Source organism: Copadichromis virginalis, linkage group LG11, assembly GCF_057382275.1.
Source record: "Copadichromis virginalis isolate Kocher_CV1m ecotype Utaka linkage group LG11, C_Virginalis_male_GT1.1, whole genome shotgun sequence".
NCBI classification, from domain to species: Eukaryota; Metazoa; Chordata; class Actinopteri; order Cichliformes; family Cichlidae; genus Copadichromis; species Copadichromis virginalis.
The window spans coordinates 15,734,522-15,748,262 of record NC_140628.1 but is presented as its reverse complement, the minus strand read 5'-3'; the positions used below and the strand labels follow the sequence as shown (position 1 = coordinate 15,748,262).

Here is a 13,741-nt window from a genome sequence, read left to right as displayed (position 1 = left end):
TTTAGATGAGAGGATTTATGATTTGATTAGAGTTAGAGATTAGACTCAGAAGTGCAAAAACACTGACCTATGGGCCTCTTCTCACTGTCTGGGTGTGGCATTAACTGTCATCACTTTTGGTCTTGTGAGCATCCAGGTGTTATTTGACATGAGCTGAACTGGCAGCGATCTCCATTCCTGTCACTCACTGCTTTCTATCTCTCCACCCATGTTTTATCTGTGCTCACCTGCTCTGCATCACTCTGTCACAGGCCATGGGAAGGAAACTGCAAAGCATGCACTGCCCTGTTGTCACTGCCAAAGTTAATTAACAAACAAAAGCACAAACAGGGAGGTATTGGAGCCACAGAATCACATCTAAAAGCAGAATTTCTTTGAATGATGTCTCAAATTTTACAGGCTAATATTTTTATTCTATCTTTGCATCATTTCCTGTAAATTTCTTTATCTTTACCTTCACAGTTACACACTTGAAGGTCACTGTCTTACACCCACAGTCTGACTGACTCACTTTTCACCTGTCACTTCTCATTATGTTTTAGGAAACCATCTTGCCCTCAGCAGGGGTGGATCTACCTTTCTCTCTTTACCTGTCTGCATGTCTGAATCAGTAGATCTCTCTTAGAGAAACTGATTTCCAGAGCTGTAACGTCAGCATGCTAACTTTTCTCTAACCTGAAAATAAGGCTTTGTATCCATGGATGCCTCCAACAGTGTGTCTGCGCTGTGGTACAGGACGTCCAAGCCGCTGGGGAAGGTAAGGCGACGTCTCCAAGACCTCCGCATCCCTTCCTCCTCCTATGATTTCATATCTAGCAGCTCCACAGTGGACCTGAGCCACAACGAGAGCGCTCGTCTTGCAGCGGACTGTCTGCTCAGCCGGGGCTTGGAGGATTACCACGAGGTGTTGAGAGCAGAGGGAGAAGTGGACTTTCTGTCAGAGCCAGAGAAGAATTACATCCTGAAGAATGGGAGGGATAGTCACACAGGTTAGAAATATTTCCGTGCATCTTTAATGTTCCCATTATCCCAGGTTGAGTTGCTTTAAATGGTTTTCTGTCTCATGCAGATGATCCTAGTGAGCAGCATGATGATGGCAAAGAGTTGGAGAGTTTATCTGCTGGCTCAAACTCTCCCACACAGTGCTCTGAAGTGTCAGCAGACAGTGACTGTACTCTGGCAGAGTCAGGTCAGTGTCAGCTGAAAGGTACTAATGGAGTACTAAATATTTTGTAAAAGTGTTTAAATCCTCTGTAGGTCAGTGCACATTTTGGGGGCAATGTATTTTTGAGCTTTCTGTTGCAATTCACTGCTGTTTATAGTTTTCTTTTGCTCCTTTTCATAGATGTGAAATCGAGCGGTCCTGTGTTGGTTAAACAGATGATTCAAGTTTTCTTCCCCTCAGACTGCAGAGCAGCTGGCATGAAAGACCTGGTTAGGCAGTTCATCAGAAAGGCTAAACTGGTATGCTTGGATGTGTCTGTGTGTTTCTTTGTGTATGTTTGTACATGTAAAAAGGAATATAGCATGCATACCCGCGCATGTGAAATAAAAACCCAGTGCTGGATCTTGTGAGCTGAGGCAGTGTGAGTGATCTCTGTGACTGCAGGTGTTTGGTAAAGTGATTCCTCAGTAACTCATAACCACGTGTCTATAGGCCCTGGCTATAGTGGTGGACAGCTTCAGTGACGTGGAGCTGCTTTGCGATCTTCTGGAGGCGAGCAAGAAGAGAAACGTGTCTGTACATCTGCTGTTGGACCAGCTGAACCTGAACCTGTTTGTTAGCATGTGGCAGGACCTCAAACTCGACAGTAAAAACTTTCCTGTGAGTCCACTCGTCATTCTCTTTCTCACTACCTTCAAATTGCAGCACTCTTCTGAAGAAATCAAGAGTAAAAACGTTAAGTATCCATATACATGCTTTATATCTTGTTCTTTTTTTATCTTGTAACCATGCAACCTTAAATCAAGCCTGCCAGAGAACCACAGTATCTCTGATGCAACAGTACAGCACAAGCAAACACTGTACATGGAAAGCACCTTCACCGAGCTCTATATGATGACCATGCTGTTTTCTTTTTTGTCTGATGTGATGTTTTCTTCTTTCATGAGCCAGCATTTGATCTTTAAGGGACTTTTCCTAAAACACGCTGCTGCCACTGGATCATGTAACAAAAATGGCTGATGCCCATCCCTGTTGTTCTGGGATGGGCATTTTAACTCAGTAATCTGTAGTCTAGGCAGGTACCACAATTATCACTTCCAAATTAGGATTTGTTTTCTTAGCCCTGGAAGTTGCTGCTTAAAAGACTGCTTATGACAATCAGTAAACAAATGATATGTTTGTCAAGATAAACATCTACATCCATCAATGATACAGCAATAAAAATACAAATGATACAGTTTGTGTTAAATAATTGTGTGTGTGTGCACAGAAACTGTCAGTACACAGCGTCTATGGACAGACCTACTGTGCAAAGACAGGCAGGAAGCTGAAAGGTCAGATTGCAGAGAGTTTTATCATCAGTGACTGGACTGAAGTGCTGACTGGTTCATACAGGTATAAACATGCAGGAACATCATCATTATCAACAATTTTTGTATGTATTCTCTTAAATTTTCTGTTGTACAATTAGTAACCGTGTGTGTGTGTGATCGTGTGATCCCTTCAGCTTCTCCTGGTTGTCCTGGCAGGTCCATCGGAGTCTTGCTGTTCTGTTAAAGGGCAGCGCAGTCACATGTTTCCTGCAGGAATTTCACAGGCTGCACTCCAGCTCCAAACCCGTCACCGGCTTTGTCACCTTTATCACTGTGCCCCACACTCTTTGCCGACACGCCACATCACATGCGGCTCTTCATAGCGATACTGGTATCAGTAAGCAGACATCAAACCAGACAGGTCTTCAGTGGGACTGGAATAAAGATGCTGAAAACACTCAGACAAAAGCAGCTGGGACAGTTCTACATAAACCCCAGAGCCCAGCACTGGTGAGCAGCCGGGGGGATAACCAACCTCAGCACAGAGCAGACACTGGTACACAAATCCAAAGAAAACCTCTGCAGCTGTACCCGAAGCCTTTGATTCAACCAGAAATGGAGCGTGAGGTGCAGAGTAAATCTGTGGAAAAGCCCAAATATACAATGGAATCTGGACACACAAGGCATAATGAAAAAGAGAAGAGCGAATACCAGATTCAGAGCCACCTAAACCTGCCTGATCATACCCACTACATCAGCACTACAGCTGAAAAGAATGCAGCGATTCAAGAGTCAGACCCTCTGCACACTGTGTCCCCGACACACAGACAGCACAGGACTGTACTCTGTGAAACACCTTTGAAGAATTCAAATCTTGATCCTGCAGACGTGGCTACCGAAGGGCTCTTCTTTCAGCAGAGGAACAGAAACACAAACCCTCTGAGGACTGCTGCAGACCTGAACACACAGAGAGGACAGCGGAGCTCCTCACACAGTTTCAAACCCAAACCGGAACTTCAACATGATAATCCCAAACTCCACCCTCCTCCTACAACACAACACAAACAAGCAAACACCACTCATCAGTTTCTTTTTACACCTCTAAGAGGACACACACCTGGTGTGCAAACCAAATTCTCCTTTCTAGAAACCAGGAGGCAGGCTCAGCCACAGAGGTACTACCAGCCCCAGCTCCAACCACAAACTATCAAAGAGCTTCCAGCTTCAACAGGAGCTCATCTTAGGCCTCAGCTTCAGAAAGACCCAAAGCTCTTTCTTCCAGGTACAGCAGCCCAGATTAATCTTCAGTCCCACGCTTTCCAGCAGCCTAATCCCCTTTGGAGGCTAAACTGGAGCCCCCAGAATCATCCTATGGAGCATCACAGCTCCTTCAGGACCCCCCATAGGATGGGACAGATGGCTGGCTGGGGGCCTTTACAGAGCAGCATGAATACACCACTGAGAAGAAGCAAGAGTATGAACGAGAGACAGACAGCAGGGTTCAGTCTAAACAGAACGTTTAGCTAACTCTATATTGGTCACATTTATCCACCCACAGACACACAGGAGCTGCAGCTATAAAAACAACACAATATCCTCATAAGTTTCACTGAGCTTGGGTGATATTTTAATGTAAACCTCTTGAAATTATACTAGACCAAGAGATGAGCTTATTATTGCTACAAGTCCAGCAGCTGTATCTGCGTATTTTTGTTAAAATAAAATATAACTTCATGACAACGTGTAATCTGTTACATGTCTTTAATCCTGAAAGGTGTGTTAAAGTAGAACATTTGGGGTAATTTTACAGCCGCTACACACACTCACGAAAGTGCTTTCTGTTATTAAACATCTGCTAAGGTTGATGTTGAGTGGAGCGATGTGAGGAGTTAATCTGTTGCCACTAACGTGAAGAGAACAAACAACAAGCCTACACTGTCCTGAGAGATTTTATTATCTGCATAATGCTCAGAACAGCTTGTCTGATACAAACAGCATCTGAAACAGACTTTTTTTTTTTATCAGAAATATAGAAATACTGTGTTTAAACTAACAACCACAAGCAACATGTGAAGCAGAACATGAAGCAGTTAAAATAATTCACTTTGTTTCATGGTTTAATGCAAAAAAGAGTCACTGCTGTATAGTTATTGAAATAGTGATGGCTTAGTCACTATGCTCTTTGTCTGAACCATCTTCAGCTGGTTCTTCACTTCCTTCCTGTCTGTGTTCACCTTTGTAAACAGTCAACACTGCAGCATGAGGATATTGTGCCCGTCAGTCTCTAACACGCCTGTCAGTAAGATCTTGTTCCACCAGCGCTGTCTGAAGATGTGCAAAGAGACACTGGTCAGGCTCTCCCCATCCTGGTAGTCCTCCCTCATCTTCTCTGGGATCAGGTCCTCTGACATCACCAAGATCAAAGAGAGAAAAACTGTTGGTTTATAAAAAGGAGCCAATTTAATCCAAACTGTCTGGAATTTAAGCCTTGTGACAAGAGCAACTTTAAATACAAAAAAACCTGAAAAATTACATTTTGTAGGTCTTAAAGGCAAATTAAATGACAAAATAAAGGTGAAAGAAAATTTGTCAAGTTCTTCTTAACTTTCAATAAAAACACAATGTAACACAGTGCTGACTACATCTGTGCACTTTGGCTGTGTGAAATGAAATGACAGAAATGTCCTTTTTAATGAGACAACTTGTTGGGTAGGAAACATGGAAATGAGCAAACTAGGATCAAGACTCGGGGAAATATTCAAACACTGATGCTGCTGATAAAAATGTAAACTGATGGTCATGAATGGACACTTGTTTATCAGCTATAAAAGTACCAGTTAACTAAGCTGGATGTTTTTTCATGAAGTGTTTGATATAAGAGAGCACAGACTAAATTGAATGAGTGACAGTACCTGATAGTTTCCTTGTCTCACAGCCAGCTCACCTCTGAACTTGTAAACTTTCTGCTTCAGTATCCAGAGCAGCACTGTGACAAAACCACTGCAGAGAGAAACAAATTTACTACACAAAGCTGTTAGAGGATACTGCTCAGTCAGTCACTGCCAGTGAAGTGCATGTCCTTACTTTTGCCATGATCCAGCAGCTACTCAGCTTCCTTAATGAAGGAGTTACTGTGTTCACAAAGTTGGGTCTCCAGATCACCCATCCACCAGGTGGCGTGATGATGTGGTGAGATGAAAAAAAATGAATTGACAAACATTTGTGCTCCATTTGCAGTTTTATTTTTACAACAGGTTCACACATGACAGACATTAATAAATCATGTTTTAAATTAAGGGAAAAGATAACTAATTATTGATTCACATAACCATCATATCAAAATACATGCAGCAGAAGCTTGTCCTAAATGTAACTTCCGACACACAAAGGAGGCAGTGAAGACAGTTAAATAGGCTGTAGAAGATTGTTAAAAATAAACAATAACATCTTTCTGAGTGTTAATAGAGAAGTTCTGCTTAATTTCTCCACTGTTTATCTTCCTGCTACACTGAGCCTGAACCCATCACCTTTGATTTATTAGAGGAAAGTTTGCTACAACCCAACAAGCCACTACTGACACCTGTCTAACTGAATAAACAAAACCAACCCATGGATCTTCTTACACTGCACAGATGAAATTATATTTATCGTAAACAGACTTCTTGTACCACAAATGGTTCCCACCTTTATTCATGGCAGCGTTCATGCCACAGACTGCTGTTCTTGTCTCATTTGGAGCCCACTGATCAAAAAATACACACTGATCGTTGACCCAGATCCAGAAGTCGAAGCCACAGATGTAGTGAAGACCCAGCCAGACAAAGGGAGTGTCAGCCTTCTGAGCCTCCAACCCAACCCAGACCTGGGTCTCGTTATCAAGGATGGAAACCAGATCCATGTGTTCCTCTCTGCAGTGGTACCGGGCGTCTGCCCATGTCTTGTTCTCTTTAATCAGTTTAAAGGGCTCTAAAAGGAAAAACATCAAAAACATGAAACTTAGAAGCATCAAACCAAACAGTGTTTCTGAGTGTCTAACATGCTGCGTTGATTCAAGCACATAATTCTTACTGTCAACATTTACACATTTATATTGACTCTACTGAGTGACCAGTTAACTTAGTGGGTAAGAATGTTTTATTGTACCTTTTTTTCTGCCTTTCATCGTCACCTCACACAGAATTAAAAACCCAGATGTGTTTTTGTACACAGTTACATAACGCCCCCACTTTGTTCCATTTTCACAGTTAAATGTTTTATTTTCTCCTCTAGTAGTTGTGTTGATTGTTGCACACCTGTAAACAAAGACAAAAGGTTGGACAGATGTACAGAAAGAGTTTCTGGCTCTGTTTGATTAAATCATGCTGTAAACAGTGGAGACAGTCGAACAGCTGGATAATAAATGTGAGCTGCTGTCTGAGAACATTTTAGAAAGAAGGAAAACACCTACAAATAAACAACAAAGGAAAATGAGAATAAATAAAGATTTTTATATTCTTCACATATACGTGATTATTACTCCAAACCACATCACACCATATTAGACCTATTTCATCTGATAGAACTGATACAGGGTTCTCTGTGTTTGTCATGGTCGGCTGTGTGGCAGGCAGGCAGGAGTGGTGGACTCAAAATGCAGGATTCTCAGGACACGAGGTTTAAACAGAAAATGCAGCTTTATTGCTGGAGCAGAACATCAAGATAAAATAAAACTCACAAAAGCAAACAAAACTCTAAACAGAGATGCAGGAGGACTGGAAATCCTAAACACGCAGCAAGTGAGGGTGAACAGACGTTAACGACGCGACGCTGACACAAAGACACACTGGGCTTAAATACACTGAGGGAGTCATCAAGGAGTTAGAGACAGAAGGGGGACACAGCTGGGAGAAATAAGACCTAACGAGACAGGGGAGAGGTAAAACTGAACACACTGACATGAGACATGAACTTTCAGAATAAAACAGGAAACTTAACAGACACAGAGAACCAGACAGGACACTGAACTTGACAGGCAGACTCATGAGCAGACACAATAACACCATGGACAGACAGAGGGAACACAGAGAAGTGGGAGCAGGCAGGCAAGGAACAGAAACCTAACAAATGGCAAAAATCACAACAGAATACACATTTGGAATGAACAAAAGCATAAGGAAACACAAAACACTGAGTCCTCAGACTCAGGACCATGACAGTGTTACTGTATTTAAAGACATTTAAGTGTTTGGTTGAATTTTATGTTTGACAACATTTTTCTCTATTCAGTTCTCATTTTCTCACTTTAATGTGATAGAAAATGTTGAAAATATTTTCCTCATTTGCTTTTGTTTTGCTTGTTTGCAGGTGTTTTCTAACTTGTACATCATCAGCCTCTCAGTATATCAGCTGTGACATCTATCATTTACATTCAATCAGCAAAATCAAACCACAGAGGTTTCTCTACAGTCACTGTGACATACAAATTTCACTACAAGCATAATAATCAAAGTGTTTTAGAACCAGAAAAAACTCCAATATTTTGTTCTTGGTTATTAAAATCCTTGAAATTATTCATGGACACCATCTAAAAATATTGGACTGACTGAGAACAGAATGATTCAAAGTAAGATGAAGGTATTACTCAGTGGTGTCAGCAGGATTTCTCTCAGATGAGTTCCCGATGAGGATGTGAGCGCCTCTTAGATCAACATTGTCTTGATTTGTGTTGTAAATTGTGATGCAGGAAATTTCCCATAGACCCAATAAGTCAACTGTCCACCAGGAGTTGGTCTCTTGTGCAGTGTGAGCAGATATCAAGATATTCCCATCAAAAGCTCTGTCAGCACTGAATTTGACACCATAATAATCTGTGTAGACTGAAGACTGAAATGCCACTTTGTCATCCAGTTTGATAGTTTCCCAGCCTGGACTACATCCTGATGATGTGACAGAAAGTAAAGTTAAAAAATAAAAAAAAGCAATGTCAGTGGTAATAATACTTCAGAAATGGGCAATAGAAAACGGTCAGTGACTATGCAATCCCCAAAATTTGCTAGCATGATGTCAAGGCAGAATGGGTACGAGCAACTTCTTTTTTTGCCATGCCATGATGCCGCCTTGACCATATCAAAAACCACTACTGCACACACACACACACACACACACACACACACACACACACACACACACACACACACACACACGCATGCAGATTATTCCCAAGCAGCATCACTACATTACATTGCAGTTAATGTTGAATAGTTATGCCGTTAGCCAGTGTTGGGGAGTAATGGAATACATGTACCGCCGTTACGTATTTAAAATACAAAATATTATCTACTGTACACTGTGTTCGTGTTTTCCTCCGAAACAATAAGTTCCTTTGGAGCAGCCTTTTAACACCTCTCTCTGTCTCAAACTTGACCCAGACAACAAAGTAAAGCTATTTTTCGGCTACAAGCCCGACACGGAACCCAATGTATTAGCCAGAGGTCCCTTTACTACGGTTCAGAACCTTCCCAACACTGTCTTTAGCAAATAAAAATTCATCAGAATTAATGAAATTTTATAATTTGACTCTAAAAACATCCCGAAGGATGACCCAGTTTAATATAATCCACTCACACCCACACACCAATGACTGCATGTTTATAATCACAGGGATCATGTATCCTAATAACAGAATTCAATATAAATTTACATTTATAACATATTTATACAGATATTTGTAATATTGCTTTGGTCCAACAGAAAATCCCCACATGAAACATTTTCCCACAGATGCGACATCTACTGTGATGCATAAATAAATGAATTGAGAAATAGGATATTATTTCCTTTACAAATAAGTATATTCACAACAGAAGCACCATCATACTTTTCGATATAACCTGAAGAAACTGATTAGAAATGCACTCTTACCTGGATCCTGTTGAGTTGATCTTTCTGTGAAGTTTCAGAGAACGATGTAAGAATGAGTGAATTACTACTTTTCCATTCTTTATAACGATCATTGAAACATCACTGTGCCAGGCAGGAACATCAAATGATCCACTTACCAATCAAAGTGATGAACAACAGACTCCACAGCATCTTTACTTTAGACTCTTTGCACAAATGTGTCCTCTAATAAGAGAAAGAAAAGACTTCTACCCTCACTCTGGAGTTTTCTGTAGACACACTGATGTTGATATGATCCCCTCTCTGAGTCAGAGCTGGATTTGTATTTCTGTCACTCCCCTCATAGCTGCCAACATGAAAATATTCATTTCTCCTGCTTAGACTCAGAATGAGGCTGTTATGTTCAGTAGGCAAAGCATTCCCAGACTTTTACATCTGATTTGCAGATGTGAACATAGCGTGATTGTTATGATCACCATGTTCATCCTAGATTGTGCGTCCATCCAAGTAGCAGCACAAATGTAACATGTAACTTTCTAAATACAGAAAGTTACATGTTTTTGAAACTAGACGCTAAGTGGGAGATGAAGAACAAGAAAATGTTTATTGCTAAAGCAAAACTTGTCACAGACCACCAGGGGGCTCCACTTACACCCAGCAACAAGGGTAATGTTTTTGGGGTTTTGCCACCTTGTGAGTTGAGTTGTGTGAAGCCCAGATTAAAGTTGGAGTAACATATTAAACCCGATTCTTTTATCCCCTGAACTGAACAGAGAAAACCCGACTCAGTGTGGTCAAAAATAATTATTATTTTTATTCAAGAATTATTTCCGGAAAGGGATGTGCTCAGGCAAAATTCTGAGCAAATCTAAAGCATTACAAGCCAAATGCATATAATATAGTTCTGTCATACGTCACACACAGTTTCGATCAAAACAACTCTGCAGTACCCTCTGCCTAGTTTCACTTCCTGTCTACCTGTTCTTTTGCAACGGTGCACAAAGCGTGCAGAGTTTCCTGTCTTACACAGTACTCTGTGACCTTTAGCTCACATTATAACTCAGTGACGTTTTTCTACACTGGCCTCTATAAAACAATATAAACAAAAAATAAGCACTAAGAATATATATTTATTCTGTAACAAACACTATGGCATAATTTTTGTGCCTCTATTCTGAGCGCACTTAAAAATAATAAAAAAAAACACTAATTAAAAATTGCAAGTGCAAATGTTGCATTTTGAGGAGAAAATTATTTTGAGCAAAGAGAAGTTTAATTTGAGCGAACAAAATTCCCTTCAACAAAATTCAATTCATTAATGAATGCTGTTGGTCCTCTTTCAATATTTGTGAAATCGTCTATCAGGAACCTTGGGGTAACCTTTGATTCTGCTCTTACCCTGGATGTCAACGTTAAATCTCTGGTTCGGTCCTGCTTCTATCATTTAAGAAACATTTCTAAATTGAGCCCTATAGTATCTCATACTGAACTGGAGATTGTTATTCATGCATTCATTTCATCACAATTAAACTACAGTAATTCACTGTTTACATGTCTAAACAAAAACTCCCTGGAGCGTCTGCAGATTGTCCAAAATGCTGCAGCAAGGCTTCTGACAAAAACATCTAAGTACTCTCATGTAACACTGTTGCTTATACAGTTGCACTGCCTCCCCGTTGAATTCAGAGTCCACTGCCAAAGCCTGTCTTAGGGGTAGTATTGTATCATACACCACAGCGCAAAAAAAAGGCATCAATGAAAGAACAACTCGATCTAGAACACACAATACAAAAACTGGAAGTACAGTTTATTTTATTTTATTTTTTTTTTTTTGTGTCCCATTTGGATCTTTAGCCATCAGAATTGTTGTCTTAAGGCCAAGAAAGATGCCAAGCGGATTTATTTTACCAAGTGGATCATCATGGCCTTGCCATATTGGTCCATTTGATTGACCTTTATTATAATTATGAATTTATTTTATTTTCAGTTGCTACAAACGGGACAGACATGACTGGGGGATAGGACAGGGAGAAAGAATGAAAGAAAGAGAGGGAGAGAAAGAAAACCAAAGGGGAGAAGAGATGGTGAGAAAGGGGGGAAGAAAGAAAAAACAAACAAACAAAACACCTGGATCACCTGTATGGAGAAAAAAAAAACAGAAGAGAAAGCAAACAACAAAGAGCAACATGATAAAAAAAAACAGCACCATCACAATAAACTAGCTAGCAGTAGATAACAGTAGATACTAAATATTAAACGGTATTGTGCAGCACGCAAGATAGACAGCGCACAATGTGCTTTGAGGCAGCAGCCAAGAAAGGTGTAGTCCGCGTCTGTGAATACCCGTGTGTACACCTGTGTGCATACCTGTGTGGATCAACATGCTTGTATTCCAAAGGTTTCTCCATGTAATGATCTGCTAGGGAGTGTGGGGAGCCACAGCCCCGTCCTCCAGGGTATGAAGCAGGTATGGAGGAGATCCAGGCCCCAGATATCCAGAGGCCCTCCTGGGAAGAGCTGAGTAGAGCCCCAAACGAGAGGTCACCCCGCAGCTACGGAGCAGAGGCCAGAGGGGGTTGCAGTGGCGTGCCCGCGGGCTCTGCCGGCAACCAGCTGTGCCAGAGAGGACCGAGCTTCAGGCCCAGAGGCCAGAGGCCTGAGGGCATCCCGCCCCCCGGAAGGAGCCCAGCCGGGCCACAGGTGCCCGGCCCCGCCAATCAGCCACCAGGAGTGAGCCGGTACATACATGAGCGCCCAGACGACAAGGACCACCAACACACCAACGTCTGAGGGCATCAGCCACCGGCAGGGAGTGTGGTGAGGGGAGATAGGCCTCCGTACTTTAGAAGGCCTGAGATGTACCCAGAGAGGTTGAGTCTAAGACCCAACCTGACATATAGACACAGACGAACAGGCACACGCGGACACAGACGTGCATTCCCACCCCATATGCACAACCAAATACTCGGCACTCACCCAACGTGTAGACAGACACAAATAGACACTGCACAGACAGTCGCACTCCCCAAACATACTCTATATCTACTATAGTAGATAGCAGTATAGCTACTGCTACTACTGCACATTCACCCAATGTATATACTGCATATATATATATAATGTTTTTCCTCTACACCCCCCCCCCCAATTTTTTTGCACATGTCGAGGAGCGTGTCAGGCTACATTTCACTGTGTGTTATACTTGTATAACTATGCATGTGACAAATAAAGAACCTTGACCTTGACCTTGATATCCCAGGTCCAGGTACCCCCGCTCCCAGAGGGGCAAGCCGCACCTAGACCCAGGAGATGTAACCCTTCTCTCTGGGGTGGAGGCAAGCGGACCACCTTATCTGCAGTAGCAGGGAGGCCCCGCATTCCAGACCCCAGTCTGACGGCCAGCACCTCCTCCCAGCCCCCCAGCCCTGACGGCTAACAGAACCGGGGTGAGTGAAGACCTCAAACCTCCCTACGCCCGCTCATATGTAGTGTTGCTGTGTGCTGTTCTAAAGTGCATTTAAAACTCAGGAGAGTATGGTACTTGCTTCCTCTCAGAGAGCAGCACGGCTCCTCCCAAAAACCCTTAGTGTCTAAATGCATTTAAAATTGAGGGTAGGGCACCAGCGCCAGAGGTGGGTTGGAGTACACCGACCATCCTCTGGATGCTGTAAAACGTGCCCACCCCCAAGGCCCTATATTTATGTGTTATGTGAGAGTGTGAGTAATTTTGATGTCTAGGCTGCAGAATAAAATTGAGGCACAGGCGGCCAGAAGGGGACGCGCTTGCTTCGGCAAGCACGTACGCTAAATTGGATACGATACAGAGAAGATTAGCATGGCCCCTGCGCAAGGATGACACGCAAATTCGTAGAGCGGGAATAGGGAGGCAGCTGAGGATGGGGAGGGAAGAAAGGGAGGGGCAAGCGGCCCCTCCCTGGGGACAGCTCCCCCGCTGGAAGTACAGTTTAAAGTCACTAGGTCCAAAACTATATTGAACTTAGAAGCAGCCTGCTCAGTTTTAAACCAATTCTTGTCGTTTAGTGGGCGACGAGCGGCGGTGGTCGTCGGCCGCGCAACCAGTACGCTGCTGTAGGTGCCGCAGGTTCTCCTGCTTGACCAACGATTATCTTCCACGCTTTTCGATCTAAGGCGATGGTTCTTGCCTGCTCGAGGTCAAGTTGAAGGGCCTTGAAATCATCCTGGATTTGTTTCATCCATGTCTTTTTTGGTGCATTTCGATGCACCCTCCAATCGGTGGGGCAGGTCAACCAGAGTAGTCAAGTCAAGTTTATTTATAAAGCACATTTAAAAACAACCAAGACTGACCAAAGTGCTGTACAATAAAATACAAATATAAAATACAATAAAACACAAGTACATAAAA

The 13,741-nt window shown here is 42.4% G+C and overlaps 2 protein-coding genes and 1 non-coding gene across 3 annotated transcripts; 2 read left to right on the top strand and 1 right to left on the bottom strand.

Moving 5' to 3' along the window:
- Nucleotides 1–52: 52 nt before the first annotated feature.
- LOC146698283 (uncharacterized) lies at nucleotides 53–4,369 on the top strand. Its single transcript, XM_085473336.1, has 6 exons — nucleotides 53–989; nucleotides 1,070–1,189; nucleotides 1,346–1,464; nucleotides 1,658–1,825; nucleotides 2,436–2,560; nucleotides 2,673–4,369. The coding sequence occupies exons 1-6, from the start codon at nucleotides 698–700 to the stop codon at nucleotides 4,003–4,005; spliced, it is 2,157 nt and encodes a 718-aa protein (XP_085329462.1). The 5' UTR covers nucleotides 53–697; the 3' UTR covers nucleotides 4,006–4,369.
- Nucleotides 4,370–4,411: 42 nt separating this feature from the next.
- LOC146698282 (fucolectin-4-like) lies at nucleotides 4,412–9,686 on the bottom strand. The gene is made up of 8 exons (XM_085473339.1): nucleotides 9,516–9,686; nucleotides 9,379–9,402; nucleotides 8,099–8,393; nucleotides 6,622–6,770; nucleotides 6,163–6,444; nucleotides 5,563–5,609; nucleotides 5,391–5,478; nucleotides 4,412–4,882 (listed from the first exon to the last, which is right to left on the bottom strand). The coding sequence occupies exons 1-7, from the start codon at nucleotides 9,547–9,549 to the stop codon at nucleotides 5,419–5,421; spliced, it is 891 nt and encodes a 296-aa protein (XP_085329465.1). The 5' UTR covers nucleotides 9,550–9,686; the 3' UTR covers nucleotides 4,412–4,882; nucleotides 5,391–5,418.
- A 3,450-nt stretch (nucleotides 9,687–13,136) lies between these two features.
- On the top strand, nucleotides 13,137–13,245 carry LOC146698281 (U6 spliceosomal RNA). Its single transcript, XR_014923071.1, has one exon. It is a non-coding gene; the product is annotated as a U6 spliceosomal RNA (small nuclear RNA).
- Nucleotides 13,246–13,741: the final 496 nt, after the last annotated feature.

What these genes read in the sequence shown, in the direction of transcription:
- LOC146698282 (XM_085473339.1), bottom strand. Translation starts at nt 9,549, where the DNA reads ATGCTGTGGAGTCTGTTGTTCATCACTTTGATTG. An exon ending in ATCAACTCAACAGGATCCAG is followed by an intron (nt 8,394 to 9,378) that starts GTAAGAGTGCAT and finishes TCACATCATCAG; the next exon opens with GATGTAGTCCAGGCTGGGAA. An exon ending in GCTGCTGGATCATGGCAAAA is followed by an intron (nt 5,479 to 5,562) that starts GTAAGGACATGC and finishes TTCTCTCTGCAG; the next exon opens with TGGTTTTGTCACAGTGCTGC.
- LOC146698283 (XM_085473336.1), top strand. Translation starts at nt 698, where the DNA reads ATGGATGCCTCCAACAGTGTGTCTGCGCTGTGGTACAGGACGTCCAAG. An exon ending in TGGGAGGGATAGTCACACAG is followed by an intron (nt 990 to 1,069) that starts GTTAGAAATATT and finishes TGTCTCATGCAG; the next exon opens with ATGATCCTAGTGAGCAGCAT. An exon ending in GTGCTGACTGGTTCATACAG is followed by an intron (nt 2,561 to 2,672) that starts GTATAAACATGC and finishes TGATCCCTTCAG; the next exon opens with CTTCTCCTGGTTGTCCTGGC.